Source organism: Melospiza georgiana, chromosome Z (assembly GCF_028018845.1).
Source record: "Melospiza georgiana isolate bMelGeo1 chromosome Z, bMelGeo1.pri, whole genome shotgun sequence".
Lineage (NCBI taxonomy): Eukaryota > Metazoa > Chordata > Aves > Passeriformes > Passerellidae > Melospiza > Melospiza georgiana.
The window spans coordinates 78,924,435-78,941,755 of NC_080465.1; the positions used below are offsets into that span (position 1 = coordinate 78,924,435).

A 17,321-nucleotide genomic window follows, 5' to 3' on the forward strand; every position below is an offset into this window, starting at 1 on the left:
TATCTCGCATGCAGAAATCCCCCACATTAAATACAGAGGGCATAATTGAATCCTCCAACCCTATAACCACTGAACTATGTGAACTGCCAAAAAAATGAAAACATCTTTGACTCATTTCCCTGAGGCATACAATTCTGTCCACAAGGTCTACCCATAGGCAAAAGAAATTGATTAATAAATAATATATTTAATCCTTTTAAGTGGATAACATACACACTAAAGATAAATGAAGAATATCAGAAAAGGGCCCAGAATAATTTGAATTCTTGGATTTAATGGTCTCAAATAAGATAACACACAGGAAAATGCAGAATTTAGGTCATCATGAGAGATGTGATAGCACAGGTGACTGCACTGGGGGAAAGAAAAAATAGCTTCAAGTTACTACAGATATTTCTCTGTATGTGACCTCTCAGAACTCTACCTGAATAAAAGAATTCATTATTCTCTGAGGAGCAAAAATAACTCCACAGAGGAAACTAGCAGGCAATCTTTTTTCTAATAAGGCCACTAATAGAAGAGCATGTCAATTATTTGGAATTCATACTCAGAAAGTTGATGTGGAAATATTAGGGCTCTATAATTAAAGCATACAAGATGCTCTGAGCAGGAAAATAAGGTCCTACAAGTGAAGTTTCACATATTCAGTGTATTGCAGTGAAAGATCAAGGTGTGAACTCATGATTGTCTACAAGTACTGACAGAAAACACAGATTTTCTCAAAGTTGTAAACAAAGAGATAGGAGAATATGTTTAAAAGTTGTAATTACTCAAAATCAGGCTTGAAGAAAAATGAATTATTTACCTGTGAATGAAACTAAAACACAAGGACAGTTTTGTTATCAAAGACCACAAACCTACCAAGAGCTCTGCTTTTTTACAATCTCTAGAGTTTAATCTGGTTCATGAGAAAACTGGAAGCTACCCATACCTGGGGATGTCATTGTCTGGCATTGGTGCCTCTTCTCCACAAGGTGTTTTTTTCCTTTTTCATGGCAAAAAAATACAACGTGCACCACCATTATTTTGCATGTGTGGTGGTTTGACAGGAAATATGTTTTCTGGGATGCTGTGGTCAGGCCAGAGGGTGCTCAGATTTTTATATTGGCACCTGGTTTGGCCACTGGGGCGTTGGATCTGCCTCTGAGAACATGGGGTTAAAAGCAGGGCTCTCCCTTAGGAGGCTCTTTTTGTATTTCTGGTGGGAAAAGGGTTTGGAGCTCTGCCCCGGCCCAGCTGCTGGCTGGGCCAGGGGAGGGGAAAGCCATGAGGCCTGGGAGAGGTAGGCCTGGCCCTGAGGGTGGAAGGGTGGAAGAGAGAGGTACCCAGAGGCACTGGGCAGCCTTCTCTGGGAGAGACAGACAGAGAGAGGGAGACAGAGAGAGAGCCAGGGACTGTTATCTTGGGATTTGATATCATGCGCTGCCGGCACAGCACGGCCTGCAGCGAAGGGGGGGGTGCACTGAGAAAGAGCCCAGCTGCTTGTAGACAATGAAAACCTTACGGAACATTGGCCCTTCCTAGAAGAGAGATAAGAGTAGAGGATGAATAAGGAAATGGGCAAGTGATGAAGGTCTGGGCAAGTGAGAGAGATGTTAGAGGAATGGAGAAGATGGAGGGGCATGTTTGCTGGGCTCTTTTTTTTGTATAGCCATGGACTGTTTCCTTGTGATACAGAGGCTGCAGTCCAGGGGGAGGCAAGGCCTCAGAACCAGGAGGATTCAGTGTCGGTACCCCTTGGCCCCAGGGAGTGAAAAAATGTGGGGGATACAGGTGTCCTGAAGAAGAGACTGTGCCTTTTTTTGGAATGAGACAAGGCATCCTTAAAGATGACCCTAGAAGCAGCCCTGGTCCATGCACAGTGGTGAGAGCACTGGACATGAAGGAAGAGGCCACCATGGCACAAGAATGACTCCTTCTCCTCTTCATGAACTGAGGATTGATTGTTTGAAATGTGGTGCCGGACCGAGAGTTGGTGATTTTGGGGAATGTATTGTATTGGGAATTTGGTGGGGAGGAGGAGGAGGAGATGTATTTGTGAAGTTTTCATTTTCCTTGTGTGTTTCTTTTTACTTGTAGTTTAGTTAATAAATTTTTCCCTAAGTGAAGGCCTGCTTTGCTTGTTCCTGGTCACATCTCACAGCAGACACCAGGGAGAGGGTATTCTCATGGGGGCACTGACTCTGTGCCAGTGTCAAACCATGACAGCATGAATCGCCTGCAATTCTGCATTAGAACTGTGCAGACAGCACCGTGAAGTGACCAGAGGAATTTATATGTCATTTTGAATGGTCAGTACCCTTACCCTTTCAGAACTGTTACCAAGAAGGAAGATTGCATCTAGTAAAAAAAAATATTTTTTCATCCTTCCTTTTCTATTTCTTTTTAAATCTGAGTAAGTTGAATAATTTCCCTGAAACACCTGAGGAAATAAAAATCTGGATTACTTTTTTTGTTTGTTTGTTTGCTTTTCAGACAGAGAATGATAAGGGAACAATCAGTTATATTCAGATGGCATGCAGATCTGTGTCTTTGTTAATAAATATTTCCATTTTTTCTCCACTTAAATGAAAATTGTAATTTTTTGCAGTTAGAAGGGAAGAAGGAAAAATCAAAACAGCAAAAACTACACTTGTGTTGACTTTGAGGGGTAAAAAAGGGACTTAGCTTGCCTTAACTCTAATGCACAGCATGCCCAAGCACTTGAAAGGGAACTTTTTTCACCTGGACTCATACTGAGAAGTAACTAAACCCAGCACCTTCATCCTGGCGATTGGCTTGCCTCAGGACATGAGAGAAGGCCAGACCCTTTCCTTTGATTCATTTACCAGGCATTTAGGGAAGCACAGCTATACCTGAGAATATTCCTGGGGAAAATGAGAAACTGAATCAAAACCAACACCCTAAAAAAAAAAAAAAAAAAAAAAAAAAAAAAAAAAAAAAAAAAAAAAAAGAATTAAAAAATAAAAGGCTGCTGAGGTGTTTGATCAATGTCTGGAGAGTGCTCTGTGACACCAAGCCCAGTGGTGGGGTAAGAACAGCATCAGCAGGCCCAAGTGGTGCTTTTCAAGCTCAGCACTTTTAATACCAGTGGAACCTCTTCCCTTGCCCTCCATCCTTTTCAGTGTAACCTTGATCGTACATTAATTTACCTCCAGGGAGTTTGCAAACAGCTGCAGTGGGCCAGCTTAACAGCAAACACTCCATGGTGCTCTATTTACTGGGGACTCTCGTTATGAGGACGTGCTTGAAAATAATAGGCGCATAATTTGCTTTATCAAGGCAGAATAAGAGGCAAAGCCAGTCCAGAGAAAAAAGGCAGTTGAGCACATAAATGAAAGAAAATTGCAGATTTAATCTAATTCCTCATACTAAAGTTCCCACATCACAGAGAACATAATTGTTTTCACACATTTTGGAACTTATTGTGTACACATGATCTTGAAATTAATTGGATGAGTCACCTGCATCTGTAGAAACACAGCCTTTATGCCTCACTGGAAAAAAACAAGCAAAACAAAACAAAACAAAAATCAGGGAAATCAATGGGTAGGAATGCCTCCTTTAGACAGCCCAGTCTGAGAATACATTTCCTCACACTATTCCTCCAATATCCTTGAGAGAATCTTTTCTCAATTTCTTCTCTTCCATTTTTTTATTCTTTTTGAGATTGAAGCCTGAAAATACATTTCTAATTACTTTCCCATATACAATTAAACAGGAAACATATTAGTTTTACAAAAGTCTTTAAGCAATTATTTAAAAATATCTTCAAATATTGTATGGTGGCAACAGATCATCTGGCAATCTGTGTGAGAAATAAACTTCCATAAGACGGCTAAATAGAAATTAAATTTACACCTATGATAAGCCTATGCTATGTATAAACGTCTAATTTTATTTGCCTGGAATAACTGTAGATCATGTTCAGCCTTAAATAAATCATTTTTAACCAGAGTTAGGGAAAAAACAATCAAACAAAAAACCAAGAAAACACTAAAACAATATTTTTATTCAGCCAAGAAGATGCACATAAAGGTGGGTTACAGTGCAACCTGATCATTGTTTGGAGATTGCTTAGGTAATAATTTTTCATCAGAGGGAGGTTTTTTATTTTATTCAGTTGCAAAGGAACATCAATTTATTCATTTTAGCAGTCACTTAGCAAGCCCTGGGTTAATCATCACTAATGTTTTGCAGAATGTGCTGCAGTTAAGTATTGTTATCAGTGTAACAGGTTTGCTAAATATAAAGCAGCAATGGGATTGAAGGGCTCTTTTGTGCATGTTTTTCATTTGTAACACTGAAAAACAGAGCTAACCCCAGAGGTCTGATCTGCATCAGGCAAGGACCATGACAGCACCTTGTTTACTGCTCTCTAAAGGTATTTGTGAGCAAAATGGGTTTCAGAATCTCCAAGGTTCTCAGGGTTTGAGGTCTATGTCAGGTAACATTATGTAAGTTTGAGTGGCACTGAGGTGGCCTGATATTTGTCAACAGAGCAGAGAACAGATGCCAAATTCACATTCTTAATTGAAATATAACTAAAATTAGATGTACATAATTTTGATATGGACTGTAATTGAATGACAGTCAATACAAAATTTATGTTATTCACTTCAGTTTAATTTCAATTTAATTATTGGTTCTAGCATATTTTTGGTCTGAACTTGCATCAGCTTGTACTGGATGTTCTTGATGATGAGCATCACTTAGACAACACAAGAAATCAACACGTTGCTCTGAAAACAAAAAAAAATCTGTTTTCATATGTCTTAGCAGGAACAACTCATTCTAGGGAATCTATATCCCATAATTACAGTACAGAAATCAACTCCTATAAAAGTTTACAGCTAGCTTCGTACATTTTCATTAGACATTACTATTACCTGTTTCTTCCAGAGCTGGGTTTTGAGGTGGTGTTTTTTCCCCTCCTATAAATTAATGTCAGATTTGATTTTTTTTTAAATTAATATTCGTTTTCCAGAATTGATTTTGAAATGTGAGAACCCTTAAGTAACAACTCTCAGACCATTTGCTGTTTACACATTATTGCTCTGCATGTGATGGGTGTCAGACTGGGATACACAGAGTTCATCTTTTACCAACTCCTGTGAAATTTACTCAACACTGAACAGGAAAAATAAAAGGATGTTGGCTGTCCTCCTGAACTGTCTGCCATCTTTGAGCAGGCCTGATTAATCCAATGACAGAAGAACAACCATTTTTGGTCTCCTCCTCCTCATTCCCATGCACAAGTGTCACAGGTAGAGAGCAGGGGAGGGTTGGAACAACAATACCAAAATGCCCACGGGACATCTGGAAGTGAACTACATCCAGGGTAAAAAGAAATCTAACATTTTTGCAGCTTCGTTCCTATGGAAAATTCATTCCAAACCTGAATTATTTAATGTTTTGAGGGATGGAAAGGCTTTCATCCGAGAGAGGTTTCCCACTCAGTAATTTAACCCCAGCTGTTACTGTTTTTATCAAGACTTCAAAGAAGGAAGGACAAGATGGGAAAAAGAAGGCAGGATGTTATCAATATATTAAACCACGTATCACTGATTTCTCAAAATCAAAATTGGAAGTGAACTTTTTTTTTTTTTTCATCCTTATTCTACTCTGATTTGCTTTTATGGCTAAATTCATAATTTTCTGGACACATTGAATCTAGATCACTAGGGGAAAGCAGAGCTCATCTCGTACAATGAAAGTAGTCATTAAGGCCTTTTTCTGTTTTTAATCCAGTGTAAATTAATCCTGTTTATGTAACTGTCAGAATGAATTAATGATTTATAGGATGACATCTATTTTTACTTTTTATCTCTCTCTGAATTCTATCAGTTGGACTATCTTTCAGCATTCTACTGAAATATTTCAGGTCCATTACACATCAGAAGTTCATAGCCAGTAAGTGTTGAACTGCCCACCTCCTTTCTTATGAACTCTTAATAATATTCAGTTCCTGGAGTATTTTTTTTCTTGCAGGAGTTTCACTTTCATGATAACAAGAGAAAGTTTTCAATAATCCTATCAAATTTCATAAATTTGCACTTAATCCATCTTAGTTTCTTTAGACCACACAATTCTACTTGTTAATTATGTGTTTCTCAGCTTTGGAGAGGTATCATATCTTGTTCAATCTACAGATATAAAGGCTTTGTTCTAATTAAACTAACAGCTAACATTTTCTGACCACAGAAATTTGAAGTAACTAAATTTGTAATTTCAACTCTTATCTAATAGTAAATGGAAACTCAGAAATTCCTCTGCTTATGTGTAAAGTTTGATTGTTATGATTCAGTCATGCTATGAATGTTGTATAGTTTGTAATACTTTGTGGTGAACAAGTTTTCAAAATTGCATTATTCCTACAAACATATGTTTGAGGGTGGGGGAAATTGCTGCCATCTTTTGGATACACTCAGGGAAAAAAAGAAAAAAGAAAAAAGAAACTAAAGATACATAAATAAGGAAAAAAAATTACTGAAAGTTCCAGCTGGCACATCCTGGATACCTGCTTTCCTATGGAAAAGATAATCTGAATTTGCAGAAATTTACCCCGAGATCACCAATATGTTGTTCTTTCCCATTTTATATGGTGATTATATAGTAACATCTGTGCAAGAACTGTTTGCTTGGTTAAGTAATACTGGTGGGAAATAGCTTTCACTGAAAGATGTGCCACTGAAGTTGAAGCCAAGTATAACAAAACCACAAAGATTATGGATACAGAAAGAAAATTATGTTCACTCACAATTTTTAACTTTTTGCACCTATACTTCATCTTATTGCTTGAATATAAATAAAACTTTTTTGATACACACAGTAATTACAGTTTTGTGTCACAACTATTTATCCTGAAAATTCCTTAGAATCTAGCTGGGATGCATTATATTATATTATCCTGCTTTTTGCAATTTTGTTTCTGTTGTTCTTTTGAATTTCCAGGAGATGTAATCAAATTCTTGTTGTGTGGCCAGCTCAATATACTGACTTCTGAGACAAACTCTGCGTGTTCAGCAAAGTCTTTGTAAGAACAGAGAATGCTGGTTTCAGCGAGAATAAATCAAAGCTGATAATATCTGGGAAAAAGAAAACACTGTCCAGGGAAAATAATGACTCCTGTGAAGAGATATCATTGTCAGACACTAGCATATCTTGCCAGCTATACACAGGGATATTAAAATATGCTGCAAATCTGCCTCATAGCCTGGAGTGAGACTCAGGCAGGCATGCTGTACCTGTCCAGAGCAGAGAGGAGACTAAACTCAGCTGAGCCACAATGACACTCAGAAAAAAAAAAAAATTAAAAAAAAATTAAAAAATACAGAGAAAAGAGCCACTGCAGGCATCCCCCACACTCTGCAGTCTACAGCTGACTTTGCAGCTAGTTTTATTTCTGCCTGAGCACCAGGACCCTCAGGCCAACAAGTTACATCCACGCTGTCCAGCAAACCAGCAGCCCTCAGCAAGTGGGAGAGTGACTCGGGCACTTGCTAAAGTCACAGCAGCAGCCTGGCTGCTCCCTCCTCACACACTGCACACCCAAGGTCAGCCCTACACAAATAACCAATTAAAACGGCTCGCAGCGTTCCAGCCCGAAACAAATCAAGCTGACTCATTGCCCCAGCCACGAACTATAGTCTTTTATCCAAGCCATGTGCAGGAGAAAGAGGGACGAAAGCCCTCGTTAAAGCATGTCCTCCTCCGGTGAACTTTACGCTCCCAATTCACCCCTTCTCTCCCAAAATATTGTTGCTGAAACTTACCGCTTTTGCCAACTCCCCCTGCTCCCAGCATCACCACCTTGTACTCTCTGGAGCCTGCTGAAGAGCTGCTCGAGGAGCTGATCATTGCATTTTCTAGCTCCATCTTGCACGAAGCAGCAGAAGGGACTGAAACTGAAGAAAAAGCAACTGGCAGGTGTTTTCTCTGATCTTAAACAACTATAAAAGCTGCGTTAGGGAAGAAAAAAAAAAAAGGGCAGGAAAGGAAGGTATAATGCAAGAGCTATGATTTAACAGCCTCACACACTGCTGTGCCTGTGTTAGCTGGAGAAGGTCTCATAGCAACCACTTTAACAGCTTCCAATAAAAATCTCTCTCTGCCCCCTCCCAGCTCCGTATCGTTCTCTGCTTCTCTTCCTGGACAGCAGCAGTTTTGTGAGGCTTAAGAGGTCTGGTACCTCTGGGGCTGCAGCGTCACTGAACAAATGGATCAGATACTTCAGCAAAATTAAATGGATCAAATTTCTTAATTATGAAGCTTGTTATTCTGTGTAGTGCTTGCTTGAATCTTAAAACAAACCAGACAACCTTCTTCTCACCTTGGAGTTAAATATGCATCCTATAATCATCTAGTCTACTGGTTTTACACTTGATACTATTAGAAGTGAAACAAGTAACAACTTTTAACAGCCTTTTTTTTTCATGTTTTGCTGCAAACACAGAAGTTTTCTAGGGCTTGATTTTTCCCCAGATCAATACTCATTTTAGTTCATTTGCATCAATTATTTGCATAAATAAACCAGATACTGTGGGGGAAGAAACCAACAACTTTACTTGTTGTTTCCCTCCTTTTTCCATACAATTTCTCAAGGAGACAGGGACTGAAGGCAGGGGGATATATTTGTTTATTCAGAAAAGGCGTAAAGAAAACCAACTTTTAAAATTTATTTCATACTAATCTCAAGTGACTTATCTTACCAAGCTGGTGAATGACATTCAGTGTGAAAATCTCTCACTGAAATTATTCAGTGAAAACTTACAACAAAACACAACAGCTTTTCATTGATTTATGGCTTTGTTCTTAGAACATCTAGTCTATTTAAAGAACATGATAAATAATAAGATACTTGCCCAGCTTTAACTGTTATTTGATATTTTTAGGGACCAAAAAGCATCTACTGCAAAATGAGTGCAAAGCAAAGCTTGTATTCCTTTGGAAGTGCTGGGCTTTCATGACAGAGGTAACTGTTAGGGAGACATGGAAATGGAAGCAGGAGAAGCAGCTAATGAAGTATTTTGGAAGTCAGACACCTTCATCTAGCCACTCTTCCAATGATTTCACAGAGAGTAAACATACGGTATTACTTAGAATTAAAAATGGAAAGAGAAACGATAAAAAGAACATAGACTGATGGAGGGCATGATTTAAAGAAAATTAAGGAGAGAAAAAAGTGTTGAAGGGCACATATAGTTTAGAAAGGTAACTTAATGGGCTAAGAAAATACTTTATTAAAAAAGAACAGAGGTAAGGTGATAATAATAATTAGAATGGAGAAGGTGAACAGAACATGAATACTTGTTTTTCTTCCTAATAAAAACTTAGGAGACCATGGATGGAACAGAAAGCAGCCCAGTTAAAAAAACAAAAAAAACAAAAAAACAAAAAAAACCAAAAAAAAACCAAAAAAAAACCCAAACAAACAAAAAAAAAAAAAAAAAAAAAAACAAAAAAAAAAACCCCACAAACCTCAGAAAAGTAACGACTTAGGTAGGAAAATTTCTGATGCTTGAAACATGGGCAGTATAACTGATCTTGTAATGAAAAAAAAAATTTAAATACAGAGCAATATTAACTCTGTAGTGGACTTTTTAAATCACCATCTCTTGCTTATGGAATACTCACATGAGCAGATCCTGGAAAAACAGAGAGAAATCCAGGTGTGATGGTCTACTTTCAGCCAGGCAGCAAAGGGGGGCAGGGACAGAATCACTGTGCTCTGAGGAACCCTCCAGAGCCAGGAGCCGCTCCTGTCCTGAGGAGCCAGCCCTGTGAGCCAGCCCTGCTGCGAGTGACTCTGTGGGGCCAGGGCAGGGTGCCTGTATTTGTGTCTGGATGGCAACCCCAGAACTCAGACGGGTTTTCTCACCAGCCCATAAAGTAGGACATAAACAGGAAGTGCTGCGTATGATATTATGGTATCTAAATATTGAATTTCAGCGGGAGCAGACAGGTAGGTCAGTTAAACACCGTTGCGATTAGAATTTAATTTTCATTAAAACCATTCTTGTGTGGTCATTATTGATACAGTGGATGAAACTAGTAATGATGTCAAAACCACTGCTTAGAACAGCTGGGTTTTTCTGGTAAACTCCCATCAACACAGCAACCTTCTCCTGAGGAGCTTTTGTTCCCATACCTGGCAGGAACATTTGGCTGATATTAAAATGTCAGGAAAGTAAGTGGCTGTGGGCATGGCATAAAAGGCAACCTAAACAAAATATATTTATGTATAAAAATATTAGTGAACATAATAGACAAAAACTAGTCTGATTTTTTTTCCAGCTGTTGCAGCTGCTTGCCATAGAAAAGTGTCAAGTTCATTTTTTCTTTTGTTTAGAGATGGAACATGGGGGAGGAATTTGTAAAATGGAAGAGGCTACAAAATGGAATTATGTTAAAGTGTAAAGATGAGTAAGGCAACCAAATGGAAAGCCACATCCTCGTCTTTTAAAAAAGAACAAGAAAAAATTGACAGCACTTTCTTGTCTGAAAGAACAGAATTAAGTATTTGTTGATGAGAATTAAACTCTAAAAATATTTTTTTTATAGATACATACATATTTATTTAACTTTAGCAGTATAATAATTGTTATTATATTATATAAACAAACATATTTTACAGACATATCCTCCTAAATTCCAGAGATTTGTCCATAGATTGAAAAGGTGATACTGCATTCCTATTTATAACACAGGAATTGTTCTAATTGGTTTTCATCATAACTTGCTATTGACAAACAGCTGCCACTGCCCTAATTTCATTCAATTCAGCAGCAGAGAAGTATTTAGCTTTATTTCCATTTACAATAACATCAATTAGGCTTCCTTCTCCCACCAGAGCACTAAAGTACAAGGGTTTACTTTCAGTCTGCTGCCAATAAAAATTAATACTGAGATGATTTGAAAATACCTGGCCTGAAACATTTATTAATAAAGGGGGGAAATCAGCAACATAAATATTTTACAGATAACAGGAATAAACTGTACTAAATCTTTTTTGCACTAAATCTGTACAACTATTTAACCTGAGGTACTGGAGTTTTTACAGTGTGTGACATTTCACAGCAAATTCCAACCATCTATTTTATCTCTGCTTCACTGCTTTAAAGACACATTTATCATAATGCAAATTCATAGAAAGCTGTCCTTAGGCAAAAAAAAAAAAAAAAAAAAAAAAAAAAAAGAGTAAGTGCAAAGGTGGGAAAAAAAGCTTGGAGTACTAGCTTGTAATGAATCATTTATTCAATAAATTTAGTTATATTCCTGTTTACATATTGTTTATGACTTTATGGCAATTCTGCTGATTTTTCTCTTTCTTTTTATTAAAACTCACTATAATATACAGCAAGCAATCAAACCATTCAGTATTCAAACTCTAGCAACTGCTTTGTTTGAATTCATGTTTTTTTAGTTAAGGCTGAAAAGATCTTAAGGACACTTGGATCTTAAGAAAAGAGTATACAGATATCTTAAAAGATATGAGCTTTTTTCTAGAGAAAATGCCATTAGGAAAAACACATCATTCATCCTACATCCCCCCCTTGCTCTGGGGTTGTTGAATAAAATAATGAGATGTTAATACAACATGTAAGTGTTCTGAAATTGTTTCCTAGAGCACTTTATGTTGAGGAGATTTTATCAATTAACCTGGATAAATATTCCTGTCGTTAGGCAGGGAGCTCACGAGTTTGAAAACTTGAATAGCAAGCAAAATGCAAATCTTGACTGATTTGTGCTCCATTAAGCGATGGGTTAAATGCATATGAACCGTCTAATAATAGTGAATATACATGAGCCCATGGAGGTCCATGCCATTATGGAAACACTGACCAATCTTTTGTCCCTCATGTTTGCACATTAGGTACAGCAGAGGGAGAAAATGTAAAAAAACCCCATCCTTCATAAAAAGGCATATAAGGCCAACCTGCTGAGTTGCTGAAGTGCTGCTATGACAAGAAAGAGTGCTAATGCAGAAATCATTGCACAGAACTGGAGAACTGATTCAACCTGCTCCTGAAAAAAAAAAAATTGGCTCACCAGCTTAACTTGATCAATTCTGAGAAAAGCAAGCGTAATAAAGTAATTTCTGGGGGACCTAAAAGAAAAATTCTAAACCTAAATTTTACATTAGTATGTTTAATATATTCAGTCTCAAATATGCTGAACACCTCTGAATTGTGTTGCTAAGGGGCCTCCAACTGACTACAGAAGCATCTCTGTGGTTTTGGAATTCAGATTCCTACTGGAAATACCCAGTGGTTCAATCACTCACCCGCCACAGGCACCCTGACTTCCTCCAATAATCCCCATCCCTTTTCCATTCTGCAAATTACTCATCTGTGGGATGATTCCTTGTGTCACACGTGTTGTAGTTGAGGGGACACTTGTCAACCTCACACCTTGAAGGTGGGTCCTCAGCTGTTAAATAGATGCCTTTTGTTCTGAAATTCTTGTTGCTGTCCCTCCTGTCAGGCACATTTCAGCCCTGCCCCTGCTGAAATGTATTTTAATCTAGGATTTATCAGAGTGTCATGAAGAAAAAGCAAATGGTAGGAGGAAAGATGCAAGGCTGACTGTTAGCTGAAAATTTGAAACTACTTCAGAGTCCAGAGAATAAAGCAGCATTTTGGTTTTGATCTTGTCAAAGCAAAGTTTGTCACCGAAAACAGCCCCCCTTTGGTTATCCCAGGGCAAACAACACAACTAAAGCTGTGCCTGCTGTAAAAAGTTTTGAGAAATAGGGGCAGTTTGTCACATTCTTGAGAGCACTCATACAATATTAACTTTAAAATTCCTACAAGTGATTACTCTAACTCCATACAGAACAGAAACATTGAAGGTCATGTCTTAGACTATTTCAAAGGGAAAAGCTTTTTTCTCTGGGTTTCCAATAAAGTTTCACAAATGATTTATGATCCTAACTGTCTAGAAATACTAATGATTCTGGGCCATTTATGGATTTCTGTTGAATTTTAATTACACCCACAGATAAGGCTTCTACACTTTAAAATGCAAGACTGATATTCAGAATGTGAGAATCTTAGAGATCTTAAAGCCTTGCTCCATATGAACATGTTTCCTGTGAGAATGAATGTAGGCTTATCTTAAATTCATACACCTTCTAGTACTTTTGTTAGGAAGGAAAACGATAAGCATGACTATAATATGAAATACCATACAAATAGCATTAGAAGAGCTTTGAAGAGGTTCATCTTTTTCATCCCTTCCCCACGCCACAAATCCATGCAAGTAAATTGAACAATATTTGCTTAGCCTTACATTAAAGTCTTCCAGAATGAGAAATTACTCAGTTTCTGAAATAAATTGCCTTGCTATCCCATTAGAAACATCTCTGAAACCCAAATGTCTTCATTACACAATAAGATTATCACTTTTCATCCTATTTGCTGCTGGTACTATGAAAAGGCATAGCGAATGTGCTAAGCACATACTCAAATATCTGGCTAGTGAATCAAACAAACTTTGTAAGTGTGGAGAATGTTGTTCTTCTCAGCATTCCTATCTCTTCTTTTCCTCCCTGGTTTCCTATTTTTCACCAGAAAAGTTACTCTATGACTTCTTCTCCACAGGTCATTTATTGACCTTTAATGCTACTTGTGCTCCCAGAGACAATCCGCTGCTTGTCTTGAAGTGTTGGTCCCAAATCTGTCCATATTAGTGTTTCAAGACTTCACACAATTTGGATTTACACCTACTACCAGTGCCTGTCAAGCCTGATAGAGTCACAGTAAACACAGGCAGTCAACAATAACAATAACAGACACATTTTTTTCTTTTATTTTCTGATTTTATTTCAATTCCCCCAGGGACAGATCCCAATCTACTGGGATTGTCAGAATTTCTGACTTTTAATGTTCTGCCAAGCTGTTCCTTTTCAATCATCCCTGTAATATTGGTCTCTAGGGAAAAAAATGGTGATTCTTTCAATTTCAATTTAGACTGCAAAAAAAAAAAAAAAACAACCCATAAAAACATTCTTGCATTTCAGTTGTTACCTCAAAAAAGTTTATGGATGATGATAATGCCTGCATCCCCTAAGTTCTTCGACTTGAAAATCACTTCCTGAACTTCACTTTAACGATGCTGATTTTTCACTCTGAACCATGTAATGGTTTATCAGTTAAACAAAACAAAACAAAACAAAAGGAAAATGAGAAAAGAGAAAAAGAGAAAAGGGAAAAAGATAAAAAGAGTAGATAGGCTCTTGAATTTCATCTGTGATCAGTCATTCATATGCTTTCCACTTCACTGTGTATACAGTGTAAATTAAGCTCTTACTTATTGCGTAAGATTAGCTCTAGCTTCACCAGGGAAACACCAAACACAATAAATTTCAATTTCTGTGACTTAAACATTTTTTAATGTCATGGATTATTTTCCATTGCGATTTTTTTTTTCTAGAAATTGAGTTGTTTATTGGTATTCTGTAAGTTGAACAGAAGGGAGTACATTAGTTCCTAAATCTATTGTGATTAAAAATAATCAGAACTAAGTGCATAATTTTGCTAAACAATGGTAAGAAACACAAAGCCAGTTCCTTTAAAATCATTAGTGAAATGCTTTTTTGAGAAAATTCTGGGATTTGACTGGCTAAATCTCCAACTGGACATGTTGTTTCCCATGTTTAAAAGAGGAGCAAACTTTGGAGCAACAGACTAATCAACATAATGGCCTGAGAAATGCTTTACAAGAAACAGGACTAAAAAAAAAAAAAATATATGCTGCTGTTGTCATACCAGCAGTGCAATCACCTCTTGACTAAAAGTTTCTGTTGCTATTCTGTGTATATCTGTGCTTGATTTCTGATCAAACAACTTATTTTGATGGCATTCAATCTATTTAAAATAACCAGTATCATATGGAAAAATAAAAACTGGAAACACTGGGAAATCTGAATGAAAGACATCACTACGTTTTACAAATCTGAAATAAACTCTCATTTAAACACTGCCAAGTGGATTACGAGCTAGACAAGTATGCAAGTGCATTTATTTGGAATGTTCCTACAGAGCTGTGTTGTAAAAAATTTACAAATATCCCACTCGTCACTCCCACTGCAATTGATTTGAGATCTGCTTCTACCAAAGACACCAGACACTGCAGTCTGTCTCTAGTTAGTCTGTTAATCAGTTTAAAGATGCTATTCTTACAAAATACTGTAAGATCAATAAGCTTACGTGTTAGGAAAAGTGCTAATCTAACCTCTGTATCGCATGAAAAGCAAAGCAGTGCAGTAATTTTATAAGGTTGTTAATTAACCATGATTGAAAAAATCTATCACTGTAGACTTTATTGTATCACTAATTGTTTGACCATAACAAGCTCAGCTTTAGCATTAAAAAAAAAAAAAAAGAGATTCAAAATCAGAATCCTGGTTGTTTGTATTGAAATGCCTTAGATTTCTTACTGAAGTCAAATCTCTCAAAGAACCCCACGAGAAAATGTTTTGTATTAGATTAATCTAGTACTCCATGCTTTAGTATCAGTTTTCATATCAGGTGTAGTTTTCATTGTTCTTAAAAGAAATTAATTTTCAAAATTCTTTAAAGCTCAGAGTTTTGGGATAGAGAGCCATATTTCTCTGCACATAATAAATGTATATTATAAACTAATCTTGATGCCAACTGCAATTAAAATGCTAAAAAATACACCCACCTTCCAAATTTCACTCTATTGTGTCCACAAATCTCTGCTAAGATATTTTACTTCAATTATTATTATATCTGGAATAAAATGCATATACATACATATAAACTCACATATAATAACATATATATGGACAATATAACTCAAACAGCACTCTTTAGGACTTAAAATGCTACCCTGAAACATCATTTCCAAACCCTCATTCCACTGATGAAAAGTTTCACTATTTTCCTAGTGGCTATGATGTTCTGGGGCTCTGGGAGGTGAGAATTATATTATTTAGCTTTAATTTGTTGTCTGTAAGAGGCAAAGGCCGTGAAAACAATTTTTTTATTAAAATATTATTATTTTCCTGTGACAAACAAACAAATTTGAGCGGTAGGCACATCTGCTCAGCTCTTAAGTCCAAGACACATTTTCCTTCCATAGGATCACGTTCAGAGTTCTGCCACAAAAAACCCTGAGGATCAGAACACCTGTGTTAGATTCAAGTTTGCAAAGCAATATAATTCTGTATGTGGCTCTAAGAGAGTTTTTGTTACTTTTTGCAGCCTCTGGACACTGATGTACCTGCAAAGCATGAGCACATGATGAGGGGTAGGCTGCAGAATTTATTCTCCTTACTTTTGCTGTTGCTGTTTGCTGTGGACGGAGCTTGACAATATAACAAAAGCCAAAGGCTGAGACAATAATGGATCTTTAATAGGAAGGAGCACACAAATACCATGTTAGACAGAGGCCAACAAAGAGATCAAATGAATTATGTTCCTCCTATTAACTATAAACAGTAAAGAATTCTTGAATAGTGGCAACCAGCCAAGCCCCTGATGCACACCAGATGAAAGACACAGCTCTTCCAGGACCTTAAGTTGATTTCAGGAATCCTTTATTAGCTGAGCACCATCTTAGGACAGCCGCTGTAATATCTTTATTTTACAAATATTGAGTCTGCACTGTGTTTCTATTTTCTATATTTATCCTCCAAGCTTTGGGGCAAGAAGGATAAACAATTTAATTTTGAAAATCAAAGCAAGTCTAATTCTTCCTTTGACTGTTTTCTGTGCTATCCTTTACTTCCATGTGAATTTAATTAGAATTTTGGCCATATTTGATATGAATCTAAAAGGGTTTTTTCCCCCTGTGGGAAGATCTTTCAGGTCCTCAAGTGTGAATGAAAAGGAACACTTTTTATTCACACTTAAGTGACTTTAGAATGTACACCTTCTAATAGTATTAGAATTAACTGTTCCTCTCTACCACCATACCTGGAAAGATCCTTCTCTTTCTGCATTGCAACATTCTTTTTTTTTTTTTTTTTCTGAAAGTTCCTCAAAAACACACTAAGATAATTCTTTTTCCTTGAACAACGGCTTTTAATTGTATTGCTTCAGGTTTTAGTGGAGCATTTTAGTGGGTTGGCCTTGTCTGGCCTGACACTCCTCTTCTCAACTGGATGGAGGAAAGAATATCAGAAAAGATTAATGAGCTGAGATAGGACAGGGAGAGATCAAAAGTTGATTACCATGATGAACAGAACTGACTCAGCTTGGGGATGTGAGCTCAAGATATTACTAACAAAATCAGAACAGGATAATGAGCAGCAAAATAAATCATAAATCTTAACATAGATCTTCCCACCA

General features: G+C 37.0%; 1 protein-coding gene across 1 annotated transcript in view; it reads right to left on the reverse strand.

The window, feature by feature from the left end:
• Positions 1–8,098, reverse strand: part of RIT2 (Ras like without CAAX 2) — a 176,468-nt gene extending 168,370 nt beyond the window's left edge. Inside the window, exon 1 of the mRNA XM_058043736.1 lies at positions 7,776–8,098. Within this exon, the coding sequence (XP_057899719.1) occupies positions 7,776–7,878 (103 nt within the window). The 5' untranslated portion in view covers positions 7,879–8,098. The remainder of the gene's footprint in view (positions 1–7,775) is intronic.
• Between the last annotated feature and the right edge of the window lie 9,223 nt (positions 8,099–17,321).